The sequence below is a fragment of the Emys orbicularis genome, chromosome 1 (genome assembly GCF_028017835.1).
Source record: "Emys orbicularis isolate rEmyOrb1 chromosome 1, rEmyOrb1.hap1, whole genome shotgun sequence".
NCBI lineage: Eukaryota > Metazoa > Chordata > Testudines > Emydidae > Emys > Emys orbicularis.
This window is the reverse complement of record NC_088683.1, coordinates 164,416,599-164,433,453: the sequence shown is the minus strand read 5'-3', so window position 1 is coordinate 164,433,453 and position 16,855 is coordinate 164,416,599. Positions and strand designations below refer to the sequence as shown.

The 16,855-nt window shown below is 45.8% G+C and overlaps 1 protein-coding gene across 1 annotated transcript in view; it reads right to left on the bottom strand.

Annotated features, from left to right (window-relative positions):
- LOC135891355 (cell surface glycoprotein CD200 receptor 1-A-like) overlaps positions 1–8,292 on the bottom strand; it is a 32,912-nt gene extending 24,620 nt beyond the window's left edge. The window contains exon 1 of the mRNA XM_065418906.1: positions 8,156–8,292. Coding sequence (XP_065274978.1) covers positions 8,156–8,243 — 88 coding nt within the window. The 5' untranslated portion in view covers positions 8,244–8,292. The remainder of the gene's footprint in view (positions 1–8,155) is intronic.
- Positions 8,293–16,855: the final 8,563 nt, after the last annotated feature.

Sequence of the window (16,855 nt, the reverse complement as noted above, 5' to 3'; positions counted from 1 at the left end):
TCGGCATAGTTATGTCGCATGAGTGTGAAAAATCCACACCCCTAAGAGACGTAGCTATGCCAACCTAACCCCTGGTGTTGAGAGAACTAGGTCGACCTAGCTACCGCATCTTGGTTAGGTGGATTAACTACAGTTACAAGAGAACCCCTCCTGTCGCCATAGTGAGTGTCTACACTGAAGCGCTTCAGCAGCACTGCTGTAGCGTTTTAAGTGTAGACATACCCTGAGGGAGAAGGTGGGGTTTGGTAAAGGATTTGGATATCTTTGTCCAGCCTACAGCCATCTTCATTCTCCTCCAGATCATCACAGTATGGAAATGGTGTGTATCCAACACCAGGAAGAAGTGCTCGAGGGTGATTTCTTCTCCCTCTTTTCAAAGAATGGAGCGAAACTTTGCATTACACTGAGTCCAAAGATGTAAATTCTGCTACTTTCAAATGGTATGGGGCTAAATCTTATATCTCACAAGATAAGTAGGATTGGACCTGGTCAACATTTAGATGAGAGGCCTACAAAAAAGACCCAGGGTGCTATAGCTTATCAGGGAGTGATGTTGGCCAGATTCCAATTCTGCATCCCTAAATTCTCCCCAGAGTTTCAGTTGGATATGGGATTCTTCTTCACTTTCTGTCCCAAACTGTAGTGAAGTGGTAGTGGGTATTGCTAACCGCTTGCTATTTTTGCCCCAGAGGTGGCTATACTTCAGTGTTGCGTGAAGTGATTCCTGGGTGTATATAGTTTATTAAATGCTTTGAGATCCTTCAGGATAAATGGTTGTCTCTAAATGGAAATTGTCCTCAGCCTTATTCTCCTCCCAGTTTGTCAGCCATGAACTTTTCCCATAGTTGGGGATGTTCAGATTTGAAGTGGTTTTGGTTCAGACCCATCGCTGGGCCAGATATGCTAAGGTGCCTTTGTGCTGCCAGGACCTTAAAGCAGCTCTAAAGGGTCTGCTGAGGATTCCTCTAGGCAATTATTGATTATTTTATGTCCTGAAGCATGAGGGTTTATATTCTGTAAACATTTTTATCCTTAGATAAAAGCTTGGAAACAGCCAGTGCCTACCATAGGCCTATGCCATACTGTCACCTCTCCGAAGCTGGGATCTTGTCTTCCAGAATCTCTTCTTTCATTTGAAAAAAGAGTAAGCCTATAGCTGATATGGTTGCAAAGAAAACCTTTCAAAATGTGAATTTAGGGCCTGTCTACACAGGGAAATTGAGTGGCAAAACTATACTGGTCTATGTATACTGGTATTACTTCCTGTATAGACACTTTTATTACAGAATAAAGATGACTTTTCCCAGTTTACGTTCTGTCATTTTGGAAGTGATTTAAGTTATACCAGAAAAACACATTCTTATTCCAGAATGTGAGTGTCCAAATGGGGAGCCATACCGGTATAACGATTGTGGTGTAAATTCACACCTTACCTCAGACCGATTTAACTTTCTGTGTATAATCAATACAAAGATGTCTGCAGAGAGCCTTGAACAATGGGTCTGAGAGGTATGAAGTGTCCTGTTCATCTCAGTGAGGCACTCACTCAGGGATGATAATTTAAATGTCAACTATTTCATTCCCTGAGTAAAAAAGGAGACAGTGGGTCATAACTTACTGTGAGCAATTTCTCATTTTTGTGCCACATGTCAGTGACGTTTGGGAGATATCACCACTTTTTTTTTTCCCCCTCAGTCAGAAGGAGCCCAGCCCCAGGAGTTTAGCAGAGCCTATGGGCCCCATTGAGGGGAAGTCAAGCTCAAGGAGTCCAATCTAGTGCAGCTCAGAGAGCTGTACAATCATATTTTGTGCACAAAATCTAGTGTGAACAGTGTTTCATTATGGAGACTTATGTGGGTGGAGCTTATGTTATGGTGGAGCTTGGAAGAATACCGCCACTTCCCCAACCCCAGTCTAAGCCCTGATCTCCAAACCTCTCAAGTTCTTCAATATTCTCTAACTTTGACTCACCTGAATATTTCTGTACCATCTCTAAATGTTACCACTTCTCTGTTCAACAATATGCCAGTCATTAAATGTTAAACAAGGTTCCAGAGCACTGGTCCTAGTATAGGTTTTTAGGGCACCCCACTATTTACACCTTTTCTTGTTTAAAATGGGCCATTTCCCCTCCTTTTGGGTTTTTTTTCCCAAAGAGATACAGTCAATTTAGAAGTCATATGTATGTCTTGAAAATTTGTCAGCTACCACGTGCAAAACCTAAGATTACGGTAACTGAAAGCGATTGGGGGGAAATATTTTTCTCTCCTTTTTTTTCATTTGTTTACGTTGTGCATTTGACAGCACTTTAGGTATAGTCAGTTTCACTGCTTCTCATCTATAAGTGACTTAGTCATCTTCTCCTGTTTCTTTGAATCTTTCACACAGCAAAAGGAGAGAGAAACATTTTTAAAAATAGGAAAATATGATTGTAAAACCACAGAGGGTCTTGGGGGCAGGTGTAGAACCTGAAAAGACTTTTAACTCTTTTCATATTGAGTAGATTTCAAATTGGTGAAACTCAGTTTCACATCCATGACTGAACTTTTATCTCATGCCCTGAGACTACTTAATTTCCTTAATAGCCTCTTTAAGAAACTGAAGCTTTTAAAGAGATTTTGCCCTCTAAAGAGATTGACAATTTTGCTCAGAGATAGTCCTATTGTACACTGATTTCCTGCAGCAACAACCCTTTTTAACTTTTCAGTGCATGGCCCCACATGCAACAGATTATAACATATTCAAATTAGTGCTATAACAAACTCACAATTGATATACCACAAGCAGATGACTGATTGCATCCCGGAATGAATGTTACATGAGTTACAGTATGATGCAATTCAAGGGGCAATACTTGCTGCTTGAAAGAGGCCAGGTGTAATATGCTGAATACGTATCGTCTTTTATCTGTATCTATACTCTGTCACTGTGTATCTGTGACATTAAGCAAAGCTGGGGAGGGAGAACATAAAAGACAGACAACTTAACGGATCCCTGGGATAACTCAATGGCAGTGAATGGAGTCACACCAGGAATGATCGTGGCCCAAAGTGTTTGTGAAACACACTTATCTTCTGAACACCAGCCTGTTCTTTTCAGTTGTAAGAATAGGTATGTACTACTAGTAGAAAAAACAAGTTAGTGTGTTGGGTAGATCTCCCTGCAGCTGTGAGATATAGGAGGTAAGTGTTCCGTTGCTGAAGGGAATCACACACAAATAAGGACAGTGTGGATTCATATCTTGGTGTCACCTTCAGCTCCCCATTCCCACCTCCACATCCAGGCTCTTGATTCTCTGACAACTTCTCTAAACCCATGCTCCCCACCCCATCTCTATCATGCTAACCCTAGTTTATTTAGTCATCTCTTGCTTCCATTACACAAACTTCCTGCTTTCTCATTTCCCAGCGTCTCCTTTCATTCCCTTGCAATCATCTGCCGCTTCTGCCACTGTTACCATGTCACTCCTCTGGGTGAATCTCTCCCCCACCCCGGATGGCTTCTTCTTGTCATTACTGATAAATTACTGAGTCATCCCCCACAAAGTCATCCCCACCTCTGGTTTCCTCGTCGTGGCCTGTCTGTGATGTGTTTATCGTTAGACTGTAAACTCTTCAGGCCAAGGAATGGTTTCAGCTATATGTACTGTACTGGTCTGAGCACACTGACAATGCTAATTAATACATGTAAATCCAAACTCCTTGTTTTCATCTTCCAGGCTAAACACAAATCTGCACCTGCCCAACTCTCTGCTCTTATTTCTTCCTGTTACCTTCTTGTTCCCTTTAACCTGCCAAGCCTCACCCCTAAACACTCCTCTTGTCTTTACACCTTCTTCCGTGCCACCCCAAATGCCTGGAATTCCCTCTTTCTACTTGGGCACCAAAGAATCTTCCTCCTCTTCTTCAGCTCCTCCCTGAAAACTCACTTATTGGGTGGAGTCTTCCAGTGACACTTCAGCAATGTAAGAAGCACATAACTCAACCCTCAGGCCATGTCTAGGCTAGGAAAGGTTGGCTATGTTTTAATCTAGACACAGCCTAAAAGAAAAAAGGATTGCAGCCCCACTTTAACATGGGTCTGGCATCCAGACAGCCAGCGTAGTGTCACGGGTTGGAATCATTCATTCTGCACAACACATAGGGCTGGTCCTCAATGGGTGTAAATCATCATCCCTGAATTGAAGTCAATGGAGTTAAAAGTTTACACCAGCTGAGGATCTGGCCCCTAAACTGTAAACTATATAAGGCAAGGTCTGCGTCTTCCTGTACATGTGAATGATCACGTCTTCAAAAACAAAAAAGAACAGCGGTGAGTTTTCAACAGTGTGTACATCCACACTCATATGTCAGAGTTAAAGAAAATACAATATTGTATGTGGTCAGGATGCTATTTTCAAACCTCCTTACTGCTGGGGTTTCAAAATGAGACTCATTCAAGCACAACGGTCCTTGGTCAGGACGATGTAAATGTCAACTCTGAAGTTCTAAAACAGGATCTGCCTTTAAAGAATTTGTGGGGGGGAGGGAGGAGGAATGATCTGAAAAAGTCTCAGATGATTTAAAAAAAATACAGAACACTATTTAAATGGTTGGTTAAGAAAAATAATCAAATGGTTTCCCTCCCTTTAATGTGTTACATTTTCAATGTTAAAATAAACAGCAGGGTGCCAGTGCAATAAAGAAAGAGGGCACTAAAGCAAGAGTGGGATGAAGACCGAGACAGTTTATCAAAATATTTCCCCCATCCCATGAAGTCTTAAATCAGGAGTAGAGTTCCAATATGAATGAGAGCAGGGCTGCAGGAGGTAGGAAGTGTTAGAGGGGGCAGGGAAACATCCACTAAAGAACAAGAATCCACAATCTGTATTAAGGAAAGAAGATCACTCATTGAAGTCAAGGTTCAGATTGAAGCTATGTATGCAAATAAACCCCCACTATGGGCAGGTTGCTCCATGAGCTCCATTCACACCTGAGTTACTCCACTTTTACGCTAGTGTACAGTTTTACTCCACTTTCACACTGGTGTGACACCACTGATTTCACCGATTATGGTCTGAAAGCTGGAGTAACTCAGTGGTGAATAAGGCCCTGTAATGCCAATTATGGTTTCTTGCAGCGGCCTCTGAACCAACTGTCACGGGCCACTGCCAACAGCATAGACGGACCACTGGTCTCATCCAGAATGACAATTCCTGTGGGCCAGTAGGAATAGAAATTTGCTGCATCAACCTTAAAAGAACTCCCCATGGAACACCTCCCCTCACTGCTCACTCTTCCCTTGACGTTCATATGCAGACATTTGGGGTGTTCCACTGCTTAACCCAGTAAGGAAAGTCACTGAGGCCATCTCTACACTGGCACTTTTCTTACAATTTCCAACTACTGCAGCTCTGGTGCCTGCAATGGTGAAATAACTGGTATAGACCAGCCACCAACATAGGCGCTGGAACTAGGGGTGTCTGAGGTGTGGCTGCACCCACTGGCTGGAAGTGGTTTCCATCCTATACAGGGTTTACAGTTTGGTTCAATGGCTCTCAACACCCCCACTATACAAACTGTTCCAGCTCCCCTGGCCACCAGCATTTTAAATGATGTGTCATCTAACACAATGGTTTTCAAACCTTTTTTCTGGCAACCCAGTTGAAGAAAATTATTGACGCCCGCGACCCAATGGAACTGGGGATGAGCGGTGTGGGAGGGGCTCAGGGTTGGGGCAGAGGGTTGGGGAGTGGGAGTATGGACTGTGGGGTGGGGCCGGGAATGAGGGGTTCAGGGTGTGGGAGGGGGCTCAGGGCTGGGGCAGAGGGTTGGGGTGTGGGGTTGGGGTGCAGGCTTACCTCAGGTGGCTCCCAGTCAGTGGCGCAGCAGGGGTGCTAAGGTAGGTTTCCAGCCTGTCCTGGCACCGCGGACCGTGTTGTGTCCCGGAAGGGGCCAGCAGCGGGTCCGGCTCCTAGGCGGAGGCACACAAGCGGCTCCGCATGGCTCTTGCCCGCAGACACCCCCCCACACTCCCATTGGCTGGGAACCCCGGAGCCCCCGCGCCTAGGAGCCGGACCTGCTGCTGGCCACTTCCGGGGCGCAGCGCAGTGTCAGAACAGGTAGGAACTAGCCTGCCTTAGCCGGGTAGCACCACCGACGGGACTTTTAATGGCCCGGTCAGCAGTGCTGACCAGAGCCACCGCGACCCAGTGTCTTACATTCCGTGACTCGCGACCCGCAGTTTGAAAACCACTGATCTAACACAGCTCAGAGAAGGACTAGACACCATAGCTGTTGAACCATCTGCGCCTTGTCTAAGCTAGTGCTTCCCATGTCACTAAAACTAGTGCAGCAGCACAGTTGATAGTGCAGCAGTAGGAAATTTAAGAAAAAGGTTCATGTAGTTAAGGCCTGGCTGAGTCCTGTAAAGTGCACAATTTTTCAAATATCATCATTTCATTTTTACAGCCACTCCTGGCCCCCAGAAGCTGTCTGGGACTCTGAGCTCCCAATAACTTTGGTACTCTGTGGGGACAGATGTGTCCATGATGGGTGTACGTGCACTGGGCCCACCTACGCCACTAAGCCTGTGGCCTGTGAGGGAGTGGAGGCCAGAATGGAGGAACTGGAGAGGAGTTGCCTTGGCTTTACTACATGCTCTGAGGCAGCCTCCTGCCTTCAACTTATGCAGGAAGGGAAGCAGCCTGGTCTGGTGGACAGAGCACTCAAGAGTAGCCACTGCTGGGAAATTTTCTGTCTCCTGTTTTTCTGTGGAAAATTGGGGGTTTGATTAAACAATTGTTTTTGTGAAAACTTATCTGCCTTCCATGGAAAATTCCATCTTTTTGTCAAAAAAAAAAAAAAAAAATTCGAAGACCTTCTGGCTGAGAAGGTTTGGGTTGTGGCTGAGAGGTTTTCAGGTTTTTAACTGAAAGTTAAAATTTTCTTCAGAAAATTTCAATGAAAATGAATTCTTTTCTTTTATGTCAAAATTTTTCTAGAAAAAAAATCCTCATTTTTTGACCAGCTCTATTTAAGACCCTGGGGTTTTACCCCTGACTCTGCCATGAGATCACTGTTATACCTTGGGAGAGCTGTTTAACACTCCTGTGTCTCAGTATTTCCATCTGTAAAATGGGGACGAGACCCCTAACTCTCAGGGGTGCTGAGGCTGAATTAAACAACAGTTGTAAATGTTTTAAACTCCTCTGGTGGAAGGCACTAGAGAAGTGAGATCTATCTTTGAAGCCTGTGTTTGAACAGCTCAGCACATTAGACCAGTTCCTCATTGCCAGTATGTGTACTTAGCATTAACACTTCAGGCTTTTGTGACTGGTGCATGAGACTGCCTCTCCCTGGTTTAGTGATGAGTTTCTGTGGTGAGCCCAAGGGATGCGCCTTGCACTCACGAGAGTGGGGCTTGGAAGATCATGAGCTCTACAAATACAAGTGAATGGGAGCTGGTAGACAGTAGCTGGAGCAGCTAAAAGACTAATAAAAGTGAGACAGCTGCCCTAAAAGGTTAGGAAGCATAGCCTTAGATGATACTGATTTCACCACAGAAGCTGTTTTTGATCAAACTCTGACAGGTGTTCCTTATGTTAAAACTCCCACCAGCTCTCAGAATGGATCCTCAGGGCTGCTTGCCACTCCCTAATAGGATCTCCCACCAGTTCTCAGAATGAAACTTACGACCTCCACCCTACCCCATGGGAACTATCGCCAGCCTTCCTAACAAAACCCAGAAGAGACACACACACACACACACACACCCCGCCCCGGCTAAGACTCTGGGTTCACAGATGGGGCTGCACACACCATTCCCTGTGTGATTTATAGTTTGTTAAATAAATCAGCCCCTCTGATGACAGGAATTTAAAGACACAGGGAACAGTCTTCTGGCAGCTGATAATGTTGTTAACTGTGAATCAGTCCCAGTTGCTGAGTAAACCAGATACATGGCACATGCCTAGTGACAACAGGCCTGGTGATCACAGGCAGATGTAGCGGATGAAGAGTAGGTCTAATATGCCAGTAACAATACATAATTGACTGTGTCCTTTAATGAAAGCAGCACTGATAGGTACAGCATTTACATGAAGGAAACATCCTAGCACATTCCCCTTGCCTCTATCCATAGCAGCTGCTTGGTCCCAAAGAGAAGTCCAACTTACCCATTGTTACCATGGCCACAGCGACGGTGAGCAGAACGAAGGCACAAAAAGTCTTCCCAACCAAATTCATGTCAGCTTTTGCTTTCATCACTCACACAGCTCGCTCGCTCCATCCATCCTGTTGTAAGCCCAGCTGCAGATGTGGGGAGCTTCCCTCTGTGAGAGTGTATCCTTGCCAGCCAGTGTCTCTGTTCCCTCTTCCACTGCCCCACCTCTCCTCCACCCCAGCTCCGCCTGCTCCTGACTGATTAGCTCCTTGGAGGTGGAGAGGCTCCTTCTTCTGCCTTTTCATGACACTAGGCTTCCTGTGCTGAGAGCCAAAGCGAACATTGAGGAAACAGATTGAGCAGCTCTGCCTTCCGTTCATTGGCTCTCCTTGCAGTGCTGATGTGTGAAGATAATCTCCACAGCAGAGCTCAGAATTAAGTAAAAATGAAGCATATTCTTCAAGCCTGGGTTTACTGTCAGAGGGAATATTAATTGTGGGGAGTTAGAGCATCCAGTAATAACAGTGCACTCAGCGCTCCACAGACAAGAAAAGTTCAGTCCTTGAAGGGCTTCCATTCTAAAAGACCTTATATACAAAGACCTCTTTTAATAATTGCCCGCAGGAGGTGCTCTGTCCCTGTTAGGATCAGGGCCTTAATCCTGCTCTTAAACAATGAGGCCCACTCAGACCTCAGAGGAGAGAATGTGTAGTGCAGGGGGGGGGGGGGGGGGGGCTTCTATTTTTTACTTAACTTTGGACACAAGTTCTTTAGCCTTCCAAGCTTGGCAGCTGTCTCCCCCACCAATTTCTGGCCCATCTCCCTGGTTGAAAGATTTTTGTCTTTTTGCTAGGACAATGGCCCCATCTCTCCTCTTCCTCACTGACCCTTCCAGGTCAGGTTCAGGGTTGGCTACTTCTCTCATAAGCCGACAGCATCTCACATGCAGAACTCTCTGGTCCCACAGAAGTGCCGGGGCTTCTAGCTGCCAAATGGATAACACAAAATAATTAAAATCCAGAATGACAGCCAAAAGGGAGTAACAGTTGTAACTAAAAGCAGACTGAACAGAGAGGACGGCATGTGTTTTGTTAGGCCCATGACTTTGGACTGTATTTTTTGTGGTTACTTTAACACTTCTTGGCTATCAGAATCAGGGTTTATAGACCTCCTGGGAAAAGTTGGGGGCCTATTGAAGGGAGGAGAGGCGGAGGCAGGCCAGGTCAGGCCAGGGAGTGGGGTCCAGGTGTCAGATTTGCATAGAGAAAAGAGCAGGGAACATAAGAACTGCCATAACAGATCAGTCCATTGGTCCATCTAGTCCACCATCCTGACAGTGTCTGGTATTAACTGCTTCAGAGAAAGATGCAAGAAATCCCATAATGCACAATTATGGATTATCCTAGAGGCAGTTTCTTCCTAATCTTTGCCAATGAGGGGTAGTTTAGACTTGGAAGCATGACAGTTTATCTCACTTATAATTTTTTTTATCCTGCCCAATGTTATTGTGGATGTTCCCAGTACCCATAAAAAGGTCTAGTCCTGAGTACCTTGGCCACAATAATATCATGTGGCAATGAGTTCCATGGGTAAACTCTGTTATATTAACAAATGTTTCTTCTTATTAGTTTTAATGTAATTTAATTGAATGCTCCTTGTTCTAGTAATATGAGAGAAGGTAAATAGAAACACTCAATGTACTTTAACTATACCATTCGTTATTTTGTATACACATACCTCTATTATATTCCATCTTGCTCATCTCCTTTGAAGTAAACAACCCCAGTCTTTCTTCACACATATGTCTCTAATCATTTTTGCCATCTGCCTCTGTCCCGTTTCTAAATCTGCTGTATCCTCGGGACCAGAACTGAGCACAGTACTGCATAGGAGGACATACCATTGTTTTATAATATTTTCCATTCCATCTCTTATATGTTTGAACATTTTCTTTGCTTTTTAGACCTCCACAGTGCATTGAGCAGAGGTTTTCAATGAGCTTCCCCTACTGCTGTTCAGGTCTATTTCCCGAGTGATTACCATTAATCTAGAAACCACTAATGCATGTGAGCAGATAACATGATTATCTCAGAGAGTGGGAGAGGGACAGGAAGGGGGTGGTTGATTGGAGACACATTAAGAGACCAGGGAGGAAAGAGAGTTAGGGAAGATCTAAGTTGTACCGAGCCTTGTTCATGAAGGAAAAGGAGCTTGAATTTGATGCAGAAGCCCAGGGGACTTGAAGAGGAGCTAGACACGGACATAGAGGCCGGCAAGGCAGATGATTTTCTGGAAATTCTTTGGGTGGATTGAAGGGTATGGATGAATGTCGTGACCCTGTGGGGAGGGGGTCAAGGGAGGAACCCTTCCGGGTCAACAGCATCCCACCCCAAATTGACATACAGACAGAAACCCTGCTACCCTTGCTTTTACTGTAGGGGTTTATCCAGGACAACCAGGGTTAAACAACTGGATTTGTTTGGCAGGTGGACACTGTTGACCTGCCATTTAGGAGCTATGGAAGCTGCTGATCTTTTCTGGGAGAGGCCTGGGAGCTCAGAGACCGGCTAGGGGTTCACAGCTAGAGTGTTAGACCAGAGAGCTCAGAGGCAGTGAGTCTGCTGGGCTTTGGAACTCTTTTTTTTTCTTGTAAAAATAACTGTCCTATAAACAAAGGGCCTGGGAACCAAAACACAAAATGATTAAGGTTGGACTTATGTTTTCTCTTGATTCTTCACCCCAGAGAATGGAGATTCCTTTGTCTTTTCTCAACCAGAGACTGGCGTATCTGTTGCATCAGAGGAGCTTGGGCTCTTTTACAGAGGTGGTGAGGAGAGCTGTACGTCTGGGAGGCCAGTGAGGAGGAGGGTGTAGAAGTCAAGGTGAGAGAGGATCAGGGCCTGGATAAGTTGGATGGAGGAAGATGGATGGAATTTGGAGATCGTGCAGAGAGGAAAATTGAGAGGATTTATTGACAGCATGAATGTCGGGAAACCGGAAGGGTGGGAGTGGGGAGTTGATTGTGATGCTGAGACAACGCAGAGATTGGAGGAATTGGCAGCTGGGCTAGAGAATGGGGAAGAAGAGGGAAAGGTCTGTCAGGAAATGGGAGGAGTTTGGATTTCATGGGGTTGAACTTGAGCTGGTGGTCTGTGCATTATCCAAGAAGAGTCTGGACGAAGAGGGGGAGGGGAGGGAACTGAGCTAGACCTGAGAGCCCTCCCTGCTAAAGGTAGTAACTGAAGCCAGGAGACTGTATGAGGTTACCTCTGGGTAGTGCAGAGGGGAGAAAAGAAGAGGGCCAAGGACTGAGGCCTGAGGGTCACCAACAGAGAACAAAAGGGAGGAGGAAGAGCCCCCAGTGGAGATACTGATGAAGCAGTTGGAGAGGGAGGAAGAACACCAGAGATGACCCTTTCTGAAGCCAAGGGAGGAGACAATCTCAGAGAGAGAGGGTAGTGATGATTTCCTCTGACAGCATCTCTTCAGACAACAGTACAGTCCTGACAGCAGTATAATCACATGCACCGAATAGTCCTGAGAGGCCTCAGAGGGCACACATTCTGTGGGGTTGCATGGTTTTACCATAGCACTACAGCGAAGAGTCAACACCAGGATCATTTCTTTGAAATGGAATGCAGACTTGTCACATTGTCAATCTCAAGCCAGCTCTTGTCTGTTCTCCTAGCTGAAGTATGGGTTCTCCATTGTGGTTTTTAATGTGGGTTAGTTTAGATCCACTGTCTATTTATTATAGTATCATCAGACATTGTCTGAGAGATGCACAGTCTGTGATCAGCTCCGTTTGAAGTGGTTTTGCTCAGGCTTCAGCCTTTCCTGACAACAGAACTTATCATAATAACTTGTTCAATATACAGAGCAGCTGCAGGATTTGGGAAGATACGTTGTAACTATCGAAGTATAGATAAAAATAAGTTTTTGAGAGTAAAATTACTACTTAATATAGCCTGAATATTGAGAGGTGCTTATTTTGTCAGATCCTCAGTTAGTGTAAATTGGCGTCGAGTTCCATTGACTTCTGAGGATCTCACCTATTGTGTCAACCACAGCATCCCAGAGCCCTGGGCCTTGAGACCCCAGTGAGTGATGATGTCTCTAAGTAATCTGGACTTAAATAGATACATGCGAAAAGTCTCATCAATCAAGGGAGCTGGTCTCTGCACTATTGATACTCTCACCTGTCTGCACAGAACACACATGACGTCCCATCAATAAAATGAATTGTTCTGGCCTTTGGCAAGAAGGCTGCATTTACAGTCCAGTGCATTGTGCACTACTCACCATGATACGTCTATTTAAAGAACCTTTAACTCTCCTACAGACACTAATAGAGTTGGAGCATCAAGCTTAATAGGAAATTTCCTGTTTCGTGATGATTTGCATCAGAGACTTACAATTATTGATAGTTTTTTCCACCTTTGTTGATTTTACTAAATAACGTTTTTTTCATCTTTAAACTCTTTTCCCCCCAGGTAAAAAATGAGATGAATTTGATGGGTTTGTTGTGTGTGGTCATAAAAGTGAACAAACAAAAGCATTGGATAGAGACATTTTTTGTGGCAGATGCTGTATAAACTTCTTCGACAACAATCCTGACCTGCAACCCTGCAGCTATTCCCTTTCTGGGCTCCCCACACAGCTCTGCCAGTGTTCCTGAATCTTGACCTGCAGCCCCGCTCCCGTTATTCCATCTCTGCGCCTCACACAGCTGTGCCGATGCCCCTCAATCCAGCCCTGCAGCCCCCCTGCTAGTCCAGTCGTAGTCCTTCAAAGAGTTCCACCAAAACAGCTTGAATCTAACCTGCAAACCCACCTGAAATGTGACTGCGAAGGCAGCTAAAATAATAGACTCCAGCTTCAGCTGTTACCTGCAGCGCCCCGTAAAGGATGTCATGCTGTGGTCGTTTCCTATCAGTTCAGTCCCACAAAATAACAACAAACTCTGACCAACCTGCTCCCCTAACAGAGTGATAAAGTGAAACCCGGGGGAGAACGTCACATAGTAAAGGGGTTGGGGCTGTTTCTGAAGCAGCTTTGTAGGTGCGCTGTGGTTAGTTGGTATTGTTTATTCCTGGAAACACCCACACACCTGAAAGTCTTGATGAGAATATGGTTTCTTCTGTGACTCCCCCCGGAGGGTAGGAGGGGCAGGGGCAGAGTGCAGCACCCTCACATATCAAAGGCACTTTTATTTCATATCAAAACTGAAATTACTGAGCCCTGACTCGGTGCCGTTAGCTTCTTTTCTTTCCTGTTGCAGGACCAGAATTGTCCTGAACTTGAATCTACAGGTTTAAAATCCTTCTTGTGGTCTGTATTGTATATAAGCATAGATAGACTGAGAATTTCTGCCAGCATTTCAAGGCAGATTTAGAGGAATGGGTTTATATGTAAATCTATTTGGAAACTCCTCTCCCCTGCTGTAGGATCTGACCCAGTGTCTCTTACAATCCTTCTGCCTCCAGAATGAAATACCTGCTTTCTCAAAGATTTATAGGGGCAAATCCTCAGTGGATTTAAGTTAAGTTAATTTTAAGGCCAGAAGGGACCATTATGATCCTCTAGTCCAGTGGTCCCCAAACTTTTTACCTCACGTCCCCCCCCATTACCCCTGTCCATGCACCCCACCCCTGGAGCCGGGAGCGAGGCCGTGGCTCTGGGGTGGGGGGATGCGGACAGTGGTAAAGGGGTCGAGGCTAGGGCCACAGCTGGGGGCGAGGGTGGGAGCGGAGCCTTGGCTGGTGGCCGAGGCTGGCAGCCGGGACCCCGGATGGGGGCTGGCAGCTGGGGCTAGCAGCCGGGGCTGGGGCCAGGAGCGGAGCTGGGTGGCACTCCCTCCCAGCTCCCTGTGGGGACTGGCCCAGGCCCCAGTCGTGACCCCCCAATGTTCCTCCGCCCCCCTCTAGGGGGCCATGCCCCACAGTTTGGGGACCTCTGCTCTAGTCTGACTTACTGCACAGCACCGGCCACAGAACATCACCCAGTGATTCCTTCTTCTAGTCCAATAGCTCAGCTGTGAACTAGAGCGTATCTTTTAGAAAGATGTCTAACCAGCACTACTGCAGGCTGGGCAAAGGGATCTGAGCACATTTGGAGAGGAGAGTGCCTGATGACTGAGTAGTGAAGCCCCTTGAGGAGAGGGAAAGACTCAGAGAAGGCTGGATGAGTTGCTGAGATGGGGGGTTAGTGGGAGAAAGGAAGCAGGGTGCTATTTCCAGGAAATTCCCCTGCTTCTGTCTTTGAGTCTCCAGCACACCTGGAGCCAACCTCTGTTCCATTGGTCATGAGGAGAATCGTGCAGGAGGTTCTTACCAGAACAAATGTATAACTCTGATTTCACCTGAACGGAAGGAGGAAGGTAATCTCTCAGGTTCTCTCTAAGACGTTTTAAGAAGTACAAACGCCCTGCTGGATGGAATTATCTGGATTTCTTCAACTGACAGCTCCTGAGGCTAATTCCCTTTCAATGGGGATATGACATAACCATCTCCTTTGTGAGGACAAGCCAATGTTTATTGTGTTATGAAAAATGAAACACTACAGCATGGGCATTTAGACAGGGAACTCTCAGGAACATTAACTGGGAATCAGGTGGTTAAATTCCCATGAATTGCAAGGAAAGCATACCAGTATGGGCCCAAATTCTGCACTGACCTCATGCCAAGCAATTCCTATTGACTTCAGTGGCATTGCATGGAATATAAATGTGGCCTGTGCTCTCTAATTTAAAACAACCAAGGAAGAAAATGATAGAAATTCTGGGACAGATTCATCACTTTATAATTCAGGGGTGGCCAACCTGAGCCTGAGAAGGAGCCAGAATTTACCGATGTACATTGCCAAAGAGCCCCAGTAATACATCAGCAGCCCCCCATCAGGTCCAGCGCCTCCTGCCCACCAGCAGCCCCGCCAATCAACGCCTCCCCCTCCCTTCCCACACCTCCCGATCAGCTGTTTTGTGGCATGCAGGAGGCTCTGGGGGGGAGGAGCGAGGGCATGGCAGGCTCAGGGGAGGGGGCAGAAAAGGGTGGAGTGGGGGCAGGGCGTGTGGCAGAGCCAGGGGTTGAGCAGTGAACACCCCTCGGCACATTAGAAAGTTGGCACCTGTAGCTCCAGCCCCGGAGTTGGTGCCTATACAAGGAGCCACATATTAACTTCCGAAGAGCCGCATGTGGCTCCGGAGCCGCAGATTGGGCACCCCTGGTATAATTCAACTGAAGTCAATGGAATGATATTGAATGTAAGCATTTCAGGGCTCTCAAGACCTTGGGTTATCTTCCATCACATGTGCTGCACCTGCATGTGACTACTTACGGCTACAGTAGGTCTGAGACTTATCGGCCAAATTTCGTGGTTTATGTGGGGTTGAACTCCTCCTATTACCTTCTGTATTTTTTCTTCCCTTTTTTCTCTGACTTTGGCCTTATGAGCAGCATTAAAACTTGGAGAAGAGGAGGAGACAAATAGATGGGAATTTAATGGCACACAAGTCAGGTAATTCACAGTTACTTTTCCTAAAACAACTGTGTGGCTCTGCCTCCTGGTAAAGCTGGAGCCATTGTGCTGTGATCCTAACAACTCTCCCAAGCTAAGGAGCATTGGACTGGGCCGGTGCTTGGAAGGAAGACACAGGTGCTGCAGGCAGTGGTATGGGACTCTTTTCTCTGGTTCAGTGATGAGCCAATACCACAGCAGAGGGTTGGATGTAAGCCCAAGGTCCTGACCAAGTTTGGTTACTAAAAATCTCATGGGACTTTTTACAAGGGTAGGGGTGTTTCCCCTAGTGTCTTGGTCAAATTTCTACACAGGTAATTACACTCTGTCTCTTTATATCCCCCTCCAGTTTCAATTCCACACATAGGAGTTACCAGACTGGATCAGACCTGAGATCCATCTAGTCCAGTATCCTGTCCCTGACTTGTTAGATCCAGATACTTCAGAGGAAGGGGTATGAAACCTGTTAATCCCTAATAGTTAGAGGTGGGTTTAAGCCCTGACACATGAGGTTTAATAGCTCTTCCAAGATATATGTTTGCACGACTATAATTCAGAATATTCTTGATCTCCGTGTAAATGTCCAGTCCTGTTTTGAATCTTGCTAAGATTTTGGCCTCTGACATAAAGTGGCAGTGGGTTCCACAGCCCAACTGTGCATTGAGTGAAAAAGTATTTCCTTGTATTTGTTTTGAAGTTGCTACATTATAATTCCTTGTTCCTGTGTTATGAGGCAGGGAGAAGAGACGCTCCAGGTAGTAGTCGCTTATTTCCCTAAACTTGCTTAGTTTTTAGCAGTATTGTTGCTATTCACCCAGAGGCAGGTGGATGACATGAACCTTGTTTAGTCCATCAGTTTAAGTCTGTGCAAGGGGAGCCAGATGAGTTCAATGGAAATGCAATAATGCAGTGTAGACTGACTAGTACTACGGTGTAGCCTCCTGCTCCTAATTTTTGATTTGTACAAGTTGTTTAGACTTAAACCTTAATTTGTACATTGGGTCAAATTCTGCTCTATTACATCAGTGTAAATCCCCTGTAGTTAGTGTAATTACTCTGGCTTTACAGTAGCATAACTGTGAGCAGACTGTGCCGTGTGGCTGAGATGCTGTTGCTGTGGAAACCTTAATTTGCATTTCCTGGCTTGAACTGTCTGATTAAAATCTCACCTTTAATGTGGCATTGGCATTTGTATTTG